The 18,246-nt window shown below is 39.2% G+C and overlaps 1 protein-coding gene across 1 annotated transcript in view; it reads right to left on the bottom strand.

Annotated features, from left to right (window-relative positions):
• Window positions 1-18,246, bottom strand: part of TRIO (trio Rho guanine nucleotide exchange factor) — a 183,943-nt gene that overhangs the window by 53,055 nt on the left and 112,642 nt on the right. Inside the window, exon 34 of the mRNA XM_009325001.1 lies at window positions 16,286-16,529. Within this exon, the coding sequence (XP_009323276.1) occupies window positions 16,286-16,529 (244 nt within the window). The remainder of the gene's footprint in view (window positions 1-16,285; window positions 16,530-18,246) is intronic.

The raw sequence follows: 18,246 nt of genomic DNA, 5'->3' as shown, positions 1-18,246 counted from the left end.
TCGGATTGAGGAAGTCCCTGTTATCTTCTCGGTCTGGTTTAGTCCCTTGCCCTGCTGTCAGAGCAGCTCCTCTCTTCTAGGGATGCTCTCCTCTGACTCACTGAGCACAGTTCCAGTCTTTAAATTCACATGTGGGAATAGCCAGATGCAGCAGATTACACTCTACCGTAACTACCCTAATTGAGGCTCAAGTTGATCTTAAAAAAATACAGCAAACCAGCTATTTTCCCTCTCAGCCTTCAGAAAAGATAAAGTCTCGTACCTCTACAAAGCTTTATAGTAACCGGCATGCACAAAACCAACCTTTAACACCTCTTTTGATTTTACAGTGCACAGTCAGTTTTTAATGCTTTAGCTAAAGCCATAAATACAAAAAAGATGGACATTTTCTAGTCAGCTAAACCATGCAGCACGTGCCCTGTAACTTCCATTTTCCTTGACAAAACTTGTACCAAACACTAGAAAATCCTCACCTTTTGATAAATTAATTTAAGATCTTGCCCTGCTTTAAAATGCATTTCAGATCTATTCACCTCTAAGCTCACATTCTGCAAGATAAATTTCTAGTTCATCATGCTGTCTTCCTGTTCAGTAAACTGAAGCTGTGTGATTTTATTTTATCTATACGTTCTTCACCTAGCATGCCACACAAGCATTTGTCTATAAATATTCATTTATGGGTGGTTTTTTTTTTTAAGCTAAGCACTTTACAAACTAGAAAAGATGTTTGGTTTCCTCCCCTGAACATCTCATCATCTAATTTTAAAGGACATACAAAAAGCTACAATCACTAGATAGATAAACAGCTATGAAGCCAAAGCAAGGATTAAATTTCTGTAAAAACAGAAATTAAATGCTTTCATCATACTGTCATGAAGAAAGAGCCCTAAAATGAGATTGAACAAACAGAACTGTAAAATATACAAGCATGTAGTGGGAAAGAAGAAGAAAAAGCAGCGAGGGGGTTGCCAATGATAATAGCACAAACAAATGCATGTAATGAAAGGATAAATAGGAATTTTCTATGGAGCTGATAGCATATAGGGTCCCAGAGTCAAAGAAGGCTTACCATTAGCACTTAACACAAATTGGGTACACACGTTATCCTGTTTGCACTATTAAAGAGCTGTGCTCACCCTCCACCTGAGACTAAAGTTTTTGCTTTCTTCACATTTCTAAGGAAAGCCACCCTAAACTCTGAATTAGTTTCTTCCTCATAGCCTCCTGCACTGAAACCATTAATTCTGATTCCTTAGCGTTTTTCTTCTGACCCAAGACAACTTTCAAATGACGCTGAATTCTTAAGGGGGGGCAGGGGGGAAGCAGCAGAAGAAAAAACCCTTTCTTCAGGATAAGTGATTTTTATAGTTTGCCACCTACGGTGAGACTTCCACTAAGGTTAGTTTATTCTTCATGAAATTGTAGAACATCTGAAAATGATTCTGGTTTCTAGTTGAGTAAGAAAAATAATAAATGAAACAATCCCTTTCCTCTAGTCCCTAACAGTTCCCATGCACATCAAGCATACTGAAGAATATGCAGCTATTCTTATTGTAGTTAAACTCTCACATCTTTAACATTTAGAAAAAGTTAGTGAAGTTACCAATATAGTTTTGAAATAGCATTTTCCATATGTAAGAAAGCTTCTGACTAAAACACAGCAAAATTTTACACAAAACTGGTTTTGGGTTGGTTTTGTTTCGCTTTTTAACTGCATGTAGACTGACCTTATAACACCAATAATATGTGCAGGAAGACATTTTAAATGCTCTGGGAACCACATCATTTGCAGCTTGCTATTGCAAAAAGTTCTTCCGTTCCTACTCAAACACCATTATTTTTAGATTTTGCTTTGGCCCCTTCTCTTCTCAGAAGACAAATCTGACAAGTAAATCAAGGTGGTGGGGGAGAGAGAACGACCATGTGAACCACTACATAAAGCATATTTCACAGGTTACATGGTTAAGAAGAAAGGATCATGGGTACGCAGCTGTCTTTGGCGTAGACAATAGTTGTAAAAAGCAATTGCTCCACAGCAACATTGTAGTGGAGAGAGCAGGCTCCACGCGAACGTGCTGCATAGTGACTGTGGGTATTAGGTAATAATTTGATTGAAAAACATCTCAATGCATATACTGAAACAACAGCTGCAACTTCCTTATGGTCCAAGACAGAAAGCTCAGACTCGTAACTTCTCCTACTGAAGTATAAGCAAAAGGGAGACGACTTCTACATCTCAAAAACAGGATTTCTTAATTTAACATTCAGGGAGTGTTGTTTAGTACCACTCTCAGATTAGATTAGACTTAAACACCTGAAGATGTATCACAATTCTCAATTTCCATCTGAGACAGTGACCTGTATCAATATATGTAATTTTAAGCCCAAACAAGCAGCCTATTAATGCCTTTCTACGGTTTACTTCAGGCTCTACCACAAAGCTCTCTTTGTCCTTTAGCTCCATCAGGTTTTCTGTATTCCAGAGCCTTATCCTGCATTAGCTCTCCCTGTCTGCTAGACAGCTCTTCCTGCGGCTCCTCGCATCAGCAATTTTTTGTAGGAACTCATCCTCGGTAATAACGAACCAGTCAGGTAATCTTTCAGGCAAGAATACCTTTACGTGGAGAACACCTTTAGGCAAAACCGAGGCTGGGCAGAGAGCACAAGCTCAGCACAGAAGAGGCTGGACTGCACGGCACGTCGCACAGCCCCCACCCTCATCCTCTGCTTAAATATTTGTAGACCCCAGCCCAATGGGACAACAAACTTTGATCAAACTAGCAAAGAAAAAAGCTCACCTGCTGACCCACGCCATTTGACAGCATTTAAAATAGTGGGGGTTTTTAAAAGGAAAAATTAACTGTTTCTTTTTTCACCTTACCCGCATAAAGCAGAAATGAGTTTTCTTGGCTATACATTTTATATCATTTCCTTTAAAAAAGTAGACAGTTATCTGCGTCATTTCTGAAAGCAAAGTACTGATAAAAGGCCCTTCAGATGCCTAGCAATTTAAGACATTTCTCAGTTACTTAAACTTGTGACAAAATAAGTGTCCAGGTGAAAATGTTGTCAATGGCTATTCCATGAAGATTTTAAAATTCCAGGCAAAAGAGCCCTCACTTTTAAGACCGCATTCTGTAAGAAAGACTATATCCCAGTGAGTAAACAAAGAACTAAAAAAACCCAATTAGAAGAGCACTGTACATCCTCAGGAGATAAGGTAGCACATACTTTATATGATATATGTAAACGAAGCATCACACAACCGTATCTATTACTACAGTGAAGGAATGGGATCAACTTTCTGCAGTTAATCTTGGGGCTTACTGATGGACAATGTCAGACTGCCAAAACCATTTTAAGGTATTAACATTTTGCCAGCTCACCCCACCACAGAAGTAACAGCTCATCAGTCTCTGCCATTGACAGAAAAGAAATTAGCTTGCTACAGCTTCAGCCTCTCACAAGTACCAGCTCCTACCCTGCAGCGTCTGCAACCACTGTTTGCCACTGTATTTGTATTAACCTCCCTATGCTACCTCATCTGTGGGTACTATTAGCCTTGCACGTAAGAATGGAAACATTCATCCCTTCTTTTGTTTAAGATCACAACTGGAGTTAAACTGACTGCATTTCTCATACTCCAAGATATTTGCATGGTAATAAAAATAACAACTTAACTTATATTAAAACAAGGATAAACAGCATTCCAACCTAATCTTTGTAAGGCCCCATTACATTTTGCACCATCTTGGGGAAAAACAAGCAGAACAAGAAACGGAAGCTAATAAAATGCAGACATTTCATTTTTAAACACCTATTTGTGTTGCTTTAGAGCCTAAAAAAGAAGCCAAAGAGCTAACCTTTTTTTTTCTTAATATCTACCTTCTGTGAGAAAAAAGTTTCAATGATTATAGCATTAAAAATCCAGCTTCAAAATTCAGTGCTGTTCTCAAGCAAATCTAAATCTGTCTTCTCTGGAATCTTCCCCCTCGTATTCCAGACATTCCATTTACAAAAGCAATTCATATATTTTGAAATCAGTACTACAAAGTTATTTAAAAAATTCTTGTTCATCTTCGAAGTGGAGAAGCATATATGAGATAGTTGAAATTAGTAGAAGAGTGAATTCTTTATTCAGTTCTGCCAGCATCCAAATGTCACTACTTTAAAACAATTTTTGAAGTGATCTATGAGACAAGTGCTTTCATCATTTAGAAGTGCACAGTTCTTACAAATTTGAGTCTTGTTTCTGCATGTGGGAGAGAAAAGATTCAGACTTCTCCAAAACTACACAGGACCAAAGACCACCCAGACCTAGGAGCCAAAGTTAGACATAAATCCATAACTATTACAATTCTCGAACTAAATTAACATTGCACAAACCAATAGGAATTTTATTTACAATATGCATTTCCCATTTAAAAAAAAGAAAAAAAAATCAGGCAGACTTTGCATACAAATCCTATCTTTGGCAAGTTAGACTCTCTGCCTCACACCAGAATACTCTAACACAACCAAGAAATTGTAGAACAGCAAAAAGGCATCAATAAGTAAATTTGAGGTTCAATCTTCAAAGGTGGGCTCCCACACTATGATTAAAATTCTGAAAGGAGCCTAACTTTGCCTTTTCCTCAGTGTACAAAGTGTCCACAGTTTTAACTGCTTGGAGCACAGCTGTGCCACTAGGATCTGGTTTCTTCAGCTCCACGCACAAAGATCATCCTGTTCCCAAAAAATAGCCTCGCTGCTCCTCAGTCTCACAGATAACACTGCCGGTCTGCAAGGAGCGGAATCGTTACAACAGTGGCTCTTTGGACTTACATTCAGCACGTTGTTTCCTGTTCTTTACTACCAGTGCTGCCAGCTGCCAGAGACACTTTAAATTGAGTCAGTCAGAAATTGTGTTTTGCAATGAATTGTGTGAACATCCTTAATTTGAGATTTCCAAGAACTCCTTTCAAAATACTGGGGTGTTTCAATCAAAAAACCCCAACCAACAACCACCTCTAACAAGACACGCAGGCTATCTAATTAGCTGGCAAACCTGGGAAAAGCATTTTCTGACTGAGGGTAAAGAGATATTTTCAGCTGGGTGATTAATAACCCTCCCTTCTACATCTTGGGTAAAGCATTTGATATCAAGACACTGAAGTACTCAGGCTTTAATTAAAAATATTGGGAAATGAAGCATTTATCCAACTATTCAGTCACCAAGGCCAGGATCTAAAGAAGTCCTTCTGTCTCCAGCTTTGCAGAACGTGCCCTAGCTATTGCTCGTGCCTACAGTAAGAAAGAATATCAAAAAGCGCACGACATCGTAAACTCTCTCCCATCTTAATAATTTAGCTATTATTTTCTTGAGCTTTTAATTCTGTTCTGTGCTCTAGCCAAGGAATTGGAGCCTGTATACCACTCCCAAGAATGAAGAGACCTTTCAAAGAAATGATGAGATGTTCAGTGTCCCCAGTCTTCTGTTTATCTGGAAAAGCTTTGGGAAAATTCTGACTCCTCAATACAGTCACCACTGCAGCATGCCAAATCAGCTTGAAGGATCCCAGCCACTGTCAGCAAAACCACAACAAACCAGCTTCAGATAATACAAACAAAATCTTCTGGATGACAGTAAGGAATGTTGCTCCACATACATTCACTACTTAGCGAGGGGTGGGAGGGGAGAAGAAATTGCCATGCCTTGTCTCTATATTGGAGAAAACACAAAAAGTGTTCCAAGCGATAAATACTTGCTGTCCTAATGAGACATATTGAAGAGCTACACATTTGTGACATTAATTTTATTATCCAAGTCACCCTTCATCATCCTTTTCTTTCTTCATTTGAATTTTCTGAGCTAGACTCCTCAACCATATTTAAAACACCCTTTCTCTTCCCTTCCCACTCCAAAGAAAAAAGGAATCAGCCTGTTGGCATGAAAAAAAATCTGGTCAAAACAAGGTTTAATTTTCCAAACCAGTTGTAACTGCACCTACAGGAGCTGGGATTCTTTTTAACATAAATCTCTTAGCTAATTATCTTAACTGGAAATGCATGCAGTCAAAGACAAAAGGAAAGGGTAAGAATATATTAATCAGAAGTGTTCAGAATATTATGTTACCGATTTAAAATTCATTTCTTTTAAGTCACTTAAAAGGAAAATGAACACTTTCATTTTCCAAACTAGGTCATTAAAAATGAAATAAATGGACATGTACTCCCTTGTAAGAAGTACTGATACTGAAGTTCCATACATTCGGATCTGGAGGAATTGCTTCTGCAAGCTGTGTGGGCTACCTGCTGGTTGGCATTACTGACCAAAACACTTTTCTTATTCCCCTTCTGCTAAGATCAAATTGTACAAGTGCATTTTGGTTAGTTAGAAAGGGTTTTCATCATGACCTCTCCTCCTTTTGTCTCTGCTCAGTACCGCCTACCAGAAGTCATGCCCACGTAGTAGACCAGGTTAAGTCGCACAGCACGGCTAGGTATGGCAGGTGGAGCCCAGCCATGACCCAACACCCTGCTGCTTCTGGAAGCAGGAAATGCACGTGGGTAGTGAAAGCTCCTGTCTGGATTTCAAACATTAGCATTTAACACAAAAACCTTACATACTTTCACAGCTTCCTTTATTATATTAGAAGACCCTTTAGCAAAATGAAGCAACCTCCACAATTCCTCTGCACTACATCTAACAGGAGAGCAAAATCAGAAAGGGGCATTTTCTCTCTCTCTCTCAGCCTGGATTTCACATGCTGCGTTTTTGTGAATTATAAACACATATTTGTTACTAAATAGATTTAAGTATATCTGGAGGCTAGCTTTGCCATAGGGAGGAGAGAAAGAAAGGAGCAAAAAATCCACGAGACAGGGGTTTATTATTCTACATTGCCTATCAGATGTTAAAACACAGAAATATTAAAAAACGTGTACTGCCAAAAAATTCTGCAAAGGTGTTTCTGCATTGTTATTAACATTTTTTATACCTACTCTGAATTTTAGACGTAGAATAATTCAGTCCTGAAAAAGATAAGACACTTCTGTTTGGGTTACACAGTACATGTTTTACTTCCATTTAAAAGAAAGTTAGCTCTGAACCAAAAACCGAACACGGTCGCACAGTTCACAAAATTGAAAAAGGTACACTTTCTACAAATTACATCATCACCACTTACTAGAATTGTGAAAATGCAGTTATGGAATAGCCATTCTAATTCTATGCTTTAGATAGTTCAGAAAGCAACTACACTCACTTAAGACAACGATGCTCTTTTAGGACAGCAATTAAAATTTAGGTGCAAGAAAATTTTTTTAATTGCCACAGAATTTTTGCACATTCTCTTTTCCCAGTTAGTTCCTCCTGAACAAAGCATGCCGTCATGGTAGAAGTTTTAGATTGGTAATAAAGTTAACTTCCTGAAGCACACAAGAAGACCTAAACAGACTCTATATCCTAATACGCATGCCTCTTGCTGACAAAAATATGAGGTTAGTATTCCTAAGAACTTAAACTTTTCCATAAGGTAATACTGTCTTTCAAAACCTCACAATCTGACAAAACAGTGCTATCTCCTTCTGCAATTTAGAATGGTATTTTGCTTTATAAAAATAATAAAATGCTTCTACATGAAAGATGAGACTGTCAAAATAGATAAAATACTTATTCTCAAATGAAAATCACTACAGAAATGTAAATGGTCGTCATCACCCCTACAACTTCAATAATAGAGTAAGGCCTTACTATTCCACAAACAAGGAGATCACAAAATACTACTACTACTAATTTACTCCAGTTCTGAGGATTGCAATCTCAGCATAGTCTTATGAAGATGATGTGTCTGAGCACTGGATCCCATAGCCTGGGCTTTCACTCAAGCAAGCAACCAGGATACAAAGAGAACATAGCACGTACCTCCCAGGGCATGATCTGCTTTAAGCACCTTTTCTTTAGATGTTACTCTGGGCCTATAACCAGAGCTCTGAGCCAGTGGTTTCCAAACTGATTCTGGTACGACTGCATTTAGTCCTGCCACATCTTTAGGATGAAAGGATAAACACACCTAAGCCTATTCTACTAAATCAACCAGCAATTAGAGTGCATGTATTTTGTTACCTCTGAGACAATGAAAAAAGTTAGCACGAAACACAGTAGGATGGACCAACAACCAAGTCCGGCCACGATAAATAAACTCTTTAAAAAGATTAGCTACTGACATAAAAATTTTAATATATGTGGTTAACAATTTGGTGGTTTTCACCAATCAAGCTTTTCTGTTTAATATTGCCTAAAGCAATCCACTCACTCAACCAGTCTTCAGTCTTTTGCTTTTTTGTGTTTTTTAAAAAAACCTTCCACTTGATACACTTTTTTGCTAGTGAGCCCTGCTTTCTTTCTCATTCTCTTTCAGGATCTTTTTCATCACTACAAATTCCCTACATTTAACATTCCTAAGTATCCTCTTCTCATATTAATAAGGAGAAGAACAACAGCTTGAACTTAGACCTTGACGACCCCATTTATTTCCACACCCCTTAAGCTTTTCTGTAGAAAGCAACAGATGACCATTCAGCTTTACTAGTTCCTCTTTGCAGGTGGTTTCCCTAGCAGCTTTCCTTCCGTCAAGCATATTTGCAGGTTCTTACATGCAACTAGATTTCCCTAGACTCTGTGTTTAGAGGAATCTCCATATCAGTAATACTTTCAAGCTTACATTACCAAATGAACATATGCCTAATATGGCTATGATCACACCCAGCATGGTGCAACAAGAATAACTAGTGCTCATGAGCAGTCTTGTAGCTGGGACTATTTCTGTTGCATCGTAAATGATTAACATACAGTAGGCTGGACACAGCTGGTTTATGACCACAGGGAAAATGACTACAGGATTCTGGTCATCAAGGACAACTTGATAACAAGCTTACCTAAGATAGCATTTACAGATAAATACTCCTCCAAATACCAAGTTTAAGAATATGAGCCACAGCAGCAAAAATGCCAGAAAACTAGAGAGCTGGAAAAAGAACAGAAGACCTTATGGACACTGTCAATATTATGCAGTTCTGTGACAGAGGAAAATGCATCAGGTAAAATTATCCAGATGGTCCTTGGAAATGAACAGCCACCCCAGCTGCAGAAAAATATACACCAGTAGCTCCTTGTCGTCTGTCATGAACAAGGCAGTTAGCACACAGCTGTGACAACTCCATGTCTCTAGGAGCACTCTCCTGTCCAAATAGGTGTCCCTAGCCCCACTCTCCCTGTCCCTCACCACCCTGCCAAGCTACTTACTCATTGAAATGGAAGAGGAATTCTTTGGGTTGCTCTCAGGTGCTCTTCGGAGCACCAGCTCTGAAGATTTACTTAATCCAAAGCAAAATACGGGTAACAAAGACACCCTCAAGAAGTAATTCTCAACACTGAAGCAACTTTTTCAAGTTTGTTGCACCTGAAGAGGGACAGTTAAGGAAAATAAACACCACTCCAGGATGTTTTTCTTCAATTGCAACATACAAACAACATTTGCAGGATATGATCTTAGTTTGCACTCTGTTCTGCCTCAAAACCTTGGTTAGAAAAAGAACCTGCTGTCAGAGAAAGGCTATTTGCAAGCAAAATAACAACTCTCTTGGGAAATCTAAAGCCATCAGAATTGCTGTTTTATATCCACCTTCTACCTCCTGACGATCAGCTGTGCAAATACATCTGTTCTGAAGTAGGTACTTTTTACACACTGATTTCCTTTCCATCTATGATATATCAAGAGAAATATATTTGGCAGCTGTCTGGGACCAAAAGCACATTCAAGCCAGTATTATAAAATTTCTTCTTTTTCTCAGCTGTAATGCTGAGCTCCCAAGCAGGGCAAAAAGCTTTCCTTACCTGTGTACAAAAATTCCAGAGACAAATTAACCACATACTTATGCCCAAAAATAGAGTCAGCGTGGGAAATAAAGATATATCTGACAGGTCTTCCTGGGCTGGGTTATGATAAAAGAATAGTGCAGGAGTTAAAGGCAGGTTTATGCAGAAATCAATCCTATGCTGTTTCAGAGCAAATATAAACTTGATTTAGAGAGAACTCTTCTAGAAATTAAAATTGTGAGATTCATTGAATCTCCTTATCTAGTTTAGGACTGCACAATGCCAAGGAAGCAATTCATATGGACTTTACTGTTTATTCAAGGCTGAATGAGAATTTGGCTATTAACTCTGACCATCTGATATAATTTGGCTATAAAGCTCAGTGCAAAGATTATGATCTAATGGACCACAGTCAATTGCTGACATTTTATTTAAGTTTACTCATGCTCAAACCACGTTTTTAACTGCAAACTCAACTAAAACCACAAGGTGGGAAAGTCAGGATAGAGAATTCTTGTTTTACTTTATACTGCAGCTATTTTATTTACCTGGACTAAAGCATGAGAACATGTTTGAAAAACCACACACACACAGACAAAACCTAAATTGAAACTCTTTGCTGCTATTAGACTAGTAATGTGTTTTGGCAAAATATTTGTGATTACATGGAAATTTATGATTTATTAAGCTTTCAAAACAACTGATAACTGTGAAGTTGAACTTTAGCTATTGAAATGCCTGCATCTCTTATTCAAGCTCAAATCTGCCTGACAAATAAGTTGAACTGACACTGCAGCATGGCGTTTACAATTTTTTGCTAATTTAGATGCATGGAGTGTGAAATCCAGCTGAGTGCTTGGCTTTGCCACCCGTGAGCTCCTCATAAGGCTTTCGATTAGCTGGTTATCTGGATGGGCAGCCCATTATTTGGAAATTTTATGAGGGGGTAATTGATTCATCAAGAAACAGAATTTTTAGATTAACATTTAGTGTCTTGTACAACTACAACTTATTCCTCGATATCACTTTCTGCATGTGATCGCATCCAGCTGTGCAGCAGAAGCAGATCCCTTTCTGTACAGTGCCCTGGAAACTACAGTCCCCACCTTTTGCCACATGGCCCCAAGGCAAAGCAAGTAACCGTACCTACTCATTGCTAGGAGTTACTTTCCCTGCTGGCCTGGGCTGTAACTTTCATTTCCTGCAGCTGCAAATGCTGTCAGCCAGTCCCACAGGCAGCGCTTTGGCTCTGAGCCATGGGTGGGGATCCTTTTTCCTTACATATGGCCCATGCTTTGCTTGCCTGCAGTCTCAGGACAGCAAATCCTCCCCTTCTACAGCCTCCCTCTGCTTGCAAGCAAACAACTGCTGCCCAATTTTTTCCATTACAAACAGGGAGCCCTTCTTCAATTTTTCAAACTGGATTCCCATGTTACTTGATCAAAGTCTGCTGCTACCCAGAGCTTCCTCCTCCTACATAGCAGTATTTGGACTCAACATGGAAACACTCCATTTCTCAATCATAACTTTCCAAGCTCTCGATCATACGCGAGATGTTTTACCTTTACTCTCTCTCCTTCCCCTTTCATCTAAAATTAGTGTTCTGAATAGAAGGTCTCCAGTTGTGCAAGAGCAAGCTTACTTAATGTAAAAAATTCAAGACAGTGTGTTATCCTATTCTGTGGCCTCAACTATAAAATATCTCTCTTTTCCGGGGAAATTTCTCTAGATCACCCGTGCAATTTTTCTTTTTCTTAATTCCTGAATAGGAGGTCCCTGTACCAATTCAAGAAGAGCTCTGACACCTCCAGTGTCTGCCCTGCATCATTCCTTCCCTTGCAGGTGTAGAAAAGGCCTTACTACACAGCTCTTTAAACAAATTTGTCAAACTTTGTCTTGGAAAGCGTCAGCTGTTCAATCCTCCTTATTATGGTAGATTCTTTGAGAGATACTACAGTTGGAATAAAAAAGACTTCTGTTTATGGCACCAGTCAGGACAGTATCCTGAGAGTAATATCAAAAGCCAGTATTCAGTATTGCAGCGGTGCATGGTATGTCACCGTGTTACTAAGACATCATCTTACTAAGACATCACCTACCTTTCAGATCTGAACAAACCTATACAGATACCTGGATTATAAGAACGTATAAAACAGGCAGACATTGTACCTCCAGGTAAACAAAAAGATCTCTGTGGCCAAGTTTTGAACAAAACAGATAGTAACATGAATTGGCAGTTAGACGTGGTCCCAAAAAACCCCGTAACTTATAAAGACGACATGGAAATGTAAGCCTCATGAGCAAAAGCTTGTTGTAGCCTTTGTAGTTCTCCAAACAGAAACTTCTACACAAGGGATATGATGGACTATCACAAATTCTTCAGACTTCAGAAGTACTCATAAAGTTGGAAAAGACAGTGAACTTGTGATCTAAACAGGCAGGAGATTCACAAACAATTTTAAATACCTGCCAATTTTCCTGAGCTTACAAGTTCAATTTTGTTATACTGAATCCTGTCCCCTGCCTTTTACCCAAAGCTCTGTGGCTCTGTAAATGCCCTGCAAACAAAGGAAAGAGAACTGCACATATAAAAAGGTTGTACCACAGAATGAAAAGAAACCCTTGTTAAAAAAAAAGAGAAGCACCAAATAAAACAACAGGAATAGTCTTTCTCCCCCATGTCCAATAACATGAGGGGAATCACTGCAAAAAAAATTGTTGCCAATGTATTACTTGTGAAAAACATGTTCTTCCAAAGCTAGTAATTTTTTTTTTTGTAGAGTGCACCAACTGTTATTCAACCTCTTCACTACCCACTTGTCTTTTTTCCCCATTATAAAAGGTATTTAGATTTTTTTAAAATGTACTCATCTGTAAACTGCACGTCAAATTGATTAAATGACCCAAATAACTTACAAAAATAGATTTGCTATCCAGCAGAGCAAACAAGAGGTCTGGAACCTGCAATCAACCCTTCCCCTAAATGACTATCCACCTAGCGAAGGTCTTTTTTCTATGTAATGCTTTCCCCATACTCCTTAACAAAATGTTTGTTATCTTAACTACTATAAAATTTCAAAGATTGAAGATACTGTAAATGCATTTTTTTTTAACCATCGATACTGATTAGATATTTAAAATAATACACATTCTTAGAGGACAAGTAACACCTACACTTGTAGGCAAGTGATGGGGGTCATTTTTGGGGCTGTCTTCTAATGAGAATAAACAATGTTACCTTTCATGGTTGACAGATAATATGTGGACCGACAAGGAATGACCAAGATCAGCTGTCAGAACTAGGCTTCACTGAACATACTTTTTTCTTTAATAATCTTTCATGTTACCGTACTTTGGATAATCATTTCAGATTATTTAAGGCACTAAATACCACCCAACATATCTGTACTCAGTGATGAAATGTGGTTTTACACAACTTAAGAACCAGTTGTAAATTAGAAGAGGTTTGCCATTTCAAAACTCTGAAGCTCACTTCACCTCTGATACACCGTGGCTTTCCAACTTGTTTAGTTGGCAAATGGTATTGATAAACACTGTTGAAAAGATCAAAATTGTAGGGTCCATAAATACTGAAAGGAGTGCAAAACTCTTCGCTTCAACAAACCATTTGTATAGGCTAAGCACTCAACATCCAAGCAGCTACCCCCACCACTTCTGATGGCGATCACCTCCCTTTTTCCTTTGGAATTACATAAAACCTCTCTCTCCCCAAGCCTCTCACAACAGCTTGCGATGCCAGACATGCACAAATTCCAGACTCATGTCTATTGCATGTGGCTTAGCCTATGAACTGTACAGAATTACTCAGACCTGATGCTCACACTGTGAGCCTGACATATCACATGTATTTTCAGACCTAAAAACTCCAGAGGGCAATATCCTAATTTGTTGAATCATTCAAAAACTCTGAAAGTTTTACTGAATTATGGTCAAAAAAAGAAGAAAAAAAAATCTGTATGAAAAAGACTGAAGTTGCAGAATCAAGCACTACAAATCTAGGAAATAAAATTCAAGAGTTGTCCACCCAGGTACATGGACTGCCTTAAATTACGTAAGTCATTCACTTGCTCTTTGTTATGGGGGTTGTGTTTTCTGTTTTGTTTTTTTAGGAATTCATACCTCAATCAATGCCCACAGTGAACAATTTTGAGAATACCATCTAATTGTTTTTCCATTCTTCTGATTAGCATATTCCCCAATGCCTTATTTAAAGATCTTTAATCAAATGCAGCACTTGAGAATGAATAATTGCTTTGTGGGATTGTCTGAGGTACTTTTCACTATGAAGGGAAAAATAAAATCAAAGCACTCCACTAATTTTGCTTAATTTTTGTAAACCCTCTGTGAAATGAATGATATCAACCTCTTTCAAGCAATAGAAAGTTGAGGTAGAGACCGAAGTCAAATGTATCCAGTGGTTTCAAGTACTCAGTCTAAAGTTGCTTGGTTTTTTGCTTTTTTTTTTCCTCCCCAGATAACATTATATAATAGTTTGCATGTTCCAGACAGTTCACACTGACTTTAGTCACAGTCACATGCACGGGAAACGTTACAAATCAAACATCCAGCTCCTAAAGCCTGACACCCAGTAATGTGGGAATAAACAATTAGCAGCTGCTTCTTATCAGCTGGGGTTTAGATGGCATGCCGTAACATCCCACAGGAAGGCTGTGACAGAGGCAGGGACAGAAGTCACTCCTAAGGCTGCATTCAACCCTGCAAATCACGCTCATTCTAGGAATGGCCTTCTCTTCTTCTTCAGCCTCCATGACTCATATAGTTAATTAATTAATGCTTTTTATCTCAAAGCAACATATCGAACAGAAACTAAAGCAACTTTACAATGCTCTGCCCCATTTTCCTCCAAAAAACATTAAAGGAAAAAAAGCAATGAGGTTATGTCTACTGGTTTGATTAATAAAAGTAACCTCTCAGACAAAAACAGCTCTGCCTCTCCCTCAGGAATCTGACAGGCTCAGTGTTCTTCATATAACATATATTGCCCAGTACCATCTGCCACTCCTAATAAAATTCTCTGCATTCAAAGGTGAAAGTCCCCTAGCTCCAAAGGAAATTGGATTTATCAATTCTGTGAGTGTTGTTAAAAAAAAAAAAGTCCTGTCGACATTTCCATGATTTCACCCCCTAGACAAAGGAAGAAATGTTTCAGTGATACTTAACTACATTTTCCAATTTTATCATCAGATCAACTGCAAACTTTTTCTATCCAAATTGTTATAGGACACAAGAGGATGAAAAAGTATTCCAACTACACAGCTCAATCCTTCAGACTTCCCCTCCCAATCGCCCTGCATTCAGGAAGTTCCTGCTGTGCACGCTCCTAATGTAAGAAATGCAAACTCCCCCCTCGTTTAGCCAAGCACATTTATACAGTGTCTGAAAAAAACTGGGAAAAATGGTAATGTGATAGCTGGGACGGACTGGGTAATTGAAAAATTTGTGGTTATATTTATGAAAAACTCTCCAAACTCAGAAATTTGTGTTTTGGTAAACAAGTTTTCCCCAAAACCACTTTCCTGCTAATCTTGTTACTTGCAATGACAAACTTTTTGAAATGCATCTTTTCCCCCAGCATGTGATAAAACACCTTCTAATGAACTGTTTTCCTGGTGGTTTTTTTTTTAACTCGCATTGCTTTCTGTTCACAGGCTGCAAACTCAAGTAGTTTCAAATGAAGCAAGGAAGCATTTTCTCTAATAACAAACTACTCTTGTGAGCCTGGGGAGTTTATGAAGCCAAAAGACTGCAGCACACCAAAGCCTTAAAAACTTTCAAAAACTTATCATTTTTTTGTTGCACCCTTCAGGGGGACATTCTTTCATGCATCTGAACAAACAAAGTAAGATTCAGAGCTGCTCTGGGAAAAAGGGATGAATGTGCCACTGCTACTCTGGAAAACTCAGTTAAGTAAAATACAGAAGTCCAAATAGCCAATTCCTGTGCCAGGGCATACGAATGTGTGTATTTACCTTTTCCACCACTGAGCCTGATGTTGTCATGATTTCTTACTGCAGGGTTTCTCAGGAGCCACTAATATTGCATGCTGGAGATTCTCTTCCCTCCCCCCCTTTCAGCACACGACAGGTATAGATTTTCCTATCACCGCAGCTTGATCTAACACGATACATAACTGTTCACCAAGACATAATTTGCTTAAAGCTCTTCCCTGTCTTCAGCCACATTTTCACTTAACGCTGAGAACTGCTGACTGCTTATTTTGGAATAGACAGTGTGGCTGCAGGTTGCTAAAAGCATTGTGTTTTATCTAATTCAAAACTAGAAACCAAAACAGCGCAAGAACACTGAAGTGCCTGTTTGCACAGTACCCCCATTACCCAAAACTAGCGCTGCTGACGACAAGACTTCGTTTCCATCATTTCTTACCTTTGTGGTTAAAAATCCCCTCCATCTCCATACTACTGCGAGAGTGAGCGATGCAGAGGGACCCGCAGGGGACCAGGCCTTCTGCAGCTGGGGACCGATCTGTGGTTCGAACCAGACACCAGTCGGGCTTGTCATGGGGCCTCTCCAGGACCTCCACCGTTTGCCCACGGCGGATTGTCAGCTCATTACTGTTGCAGGCGGTGAAGTCGTGGATTACCACCGTCAGCTCGCACCCACCAGACAACTGTGAGGGGAAAAACAAGAAGGAGAAGCCAGATGAATGCCCGTTATCAAACCATCCGTCATGCACCATTACCTATTTAGGATTCCTGGCAGGATTCGTATTTTGGATGAGATAGCAAGCTTCTGGGACTTTCAACGTCAAGAAGAGATCATTTCAAAATCAGGCAGTTCTGGCATTTTAGAACAGATTTTTAACTCTGCTTGTCTCTGACTATGTTCAAAGCACACCGGTTGTGACAGTGCTGGGCGGAGGATTTAAGCGGTTTTTCTTGCTAGACTGCTCCTTACCCTGAAAGCTGAAGAAGCAGTCACTTCAGAATATATTTTATGGGTGATAATTGGCAACAAAAAGCCAGATATTACTAAATACAGTCACTCATGACCTTTGTTATCTTCCAAATTCAAGGCAGAAAGACGGACCTTTTTCGAATGAGCTTACTGCCTCATTCCCACCCTGCTCACAGTTTACTCCCTACATACACAGGTCACAAAATCATCCAGGATACACCATACATAATTATAAAAATCAGCATAAGGTTCTTCACGTAAGTTTCCCAAATACTTAACCATTTGATAAAAAATCCAAACGGGCTTACAACTTTCACATTTTTGCTGATTCCCCAAATAAAACCGCACAAACTTGAATTAAAAGCATGCAAGCTCAGGGTTTTCCTCTCCCTCTTCAAAACACTTCATTAGAATTACTTTGCCTAAGCTTAAGTTCCCTCTCTTTGATCGTTTCATCTGCTTTGATGTGAAACGAAAACTATTATCAGAACTTTGCAAAGTTCTCAAGATTGCTCAGCGCCAGAGCACCCATCCAACTTAAGCAAACAGCCTGGGAATTCCTTCTTCCATACAGCAATGGCGTTCCAGGCTACTTCAGCTTTTTGTGTGTGAATATTTCTATAGCTCAGGCTGCTTCAGCGCAACATTCATATCAGATCCCAGCTGGTAGGCGACTTCAGTGAATTCAGTAATTTTGAACCAAGCCAGTAAACTCCTTCAACATAGCAAGGTAATCCTGCAATGCTCTATGCTGACAAAAAAGGACAAATACCCTGTGAGAGTTCCAACTACAGCAAATATGGAAGCACGTGCTACACCAACATACTGCACGGTTCCTGCCACGTTATTTTTGACTACTACGTTTAGGCTCTTATACGGCTGCCAGCTACATCCCATGAGCTTTAGGAAAAGGAGATAAGAGACTGCATTGATACTTATTTATTAGTTTTCATTACAAGCCTGGAACTGAAGCACCAGATAGAAACTTTTCTAGGATAACACTGTTATCAAGCAAGAATTTTAGAGCAAATGACAAAACCAGCAGAACACTCAAAGGTTATTTCCAACCTTCTCTTCCTCAAGCCTGCAACAAATGACAGGACATAACTCCGAGCAGATGGTCTGCAGTAACTCCAGAGCTTTCCCATGGTCTCTGCCTGCTAATCTCACCGGCTACCCTTGCTTGTGTGTGCACACAAAGAAGAAAAAAGTTTTCTTGGGGGGATGCAGGGGCCAAGAAGGGCAGAAAAGCCTCATACATCTAGTGTTAAAGGAAGATAAATCAGGTTGCACTCATTTAGATCCATGCTAAAAATTAATCACATTGCTTCTACTACATCTTTCCAGACAGCCCCAATACCCAAATTACAGGGGGGGGTTACCTCTTCAAAACATGCTACCTCCTCCTTCATTAAAAAGTTTCCTGTTCC

The sequence above is a fragment of the Pygoscelis adeliae genome, unplaced genomic scaffold (assembly GCF_000699105.1).
Source record: "Pygoscelis adeliae isolate BGI_AS28 unplaced genomic scaffold, ASM69910v1 Scaffold86, whole genome shotgun sequence".
In the NCBI taxonomy this organism is placed as follows: domain Eukaryota; kingdom Metazoa; phylum Chordata; class Aves; order Sphenisciformes; family Spheniscidae; genus Pygoscelis; species Pygoscelis adeliae.
This window is presented reverse-complemented; position numbering and strand designations above follow the sequence as displayed.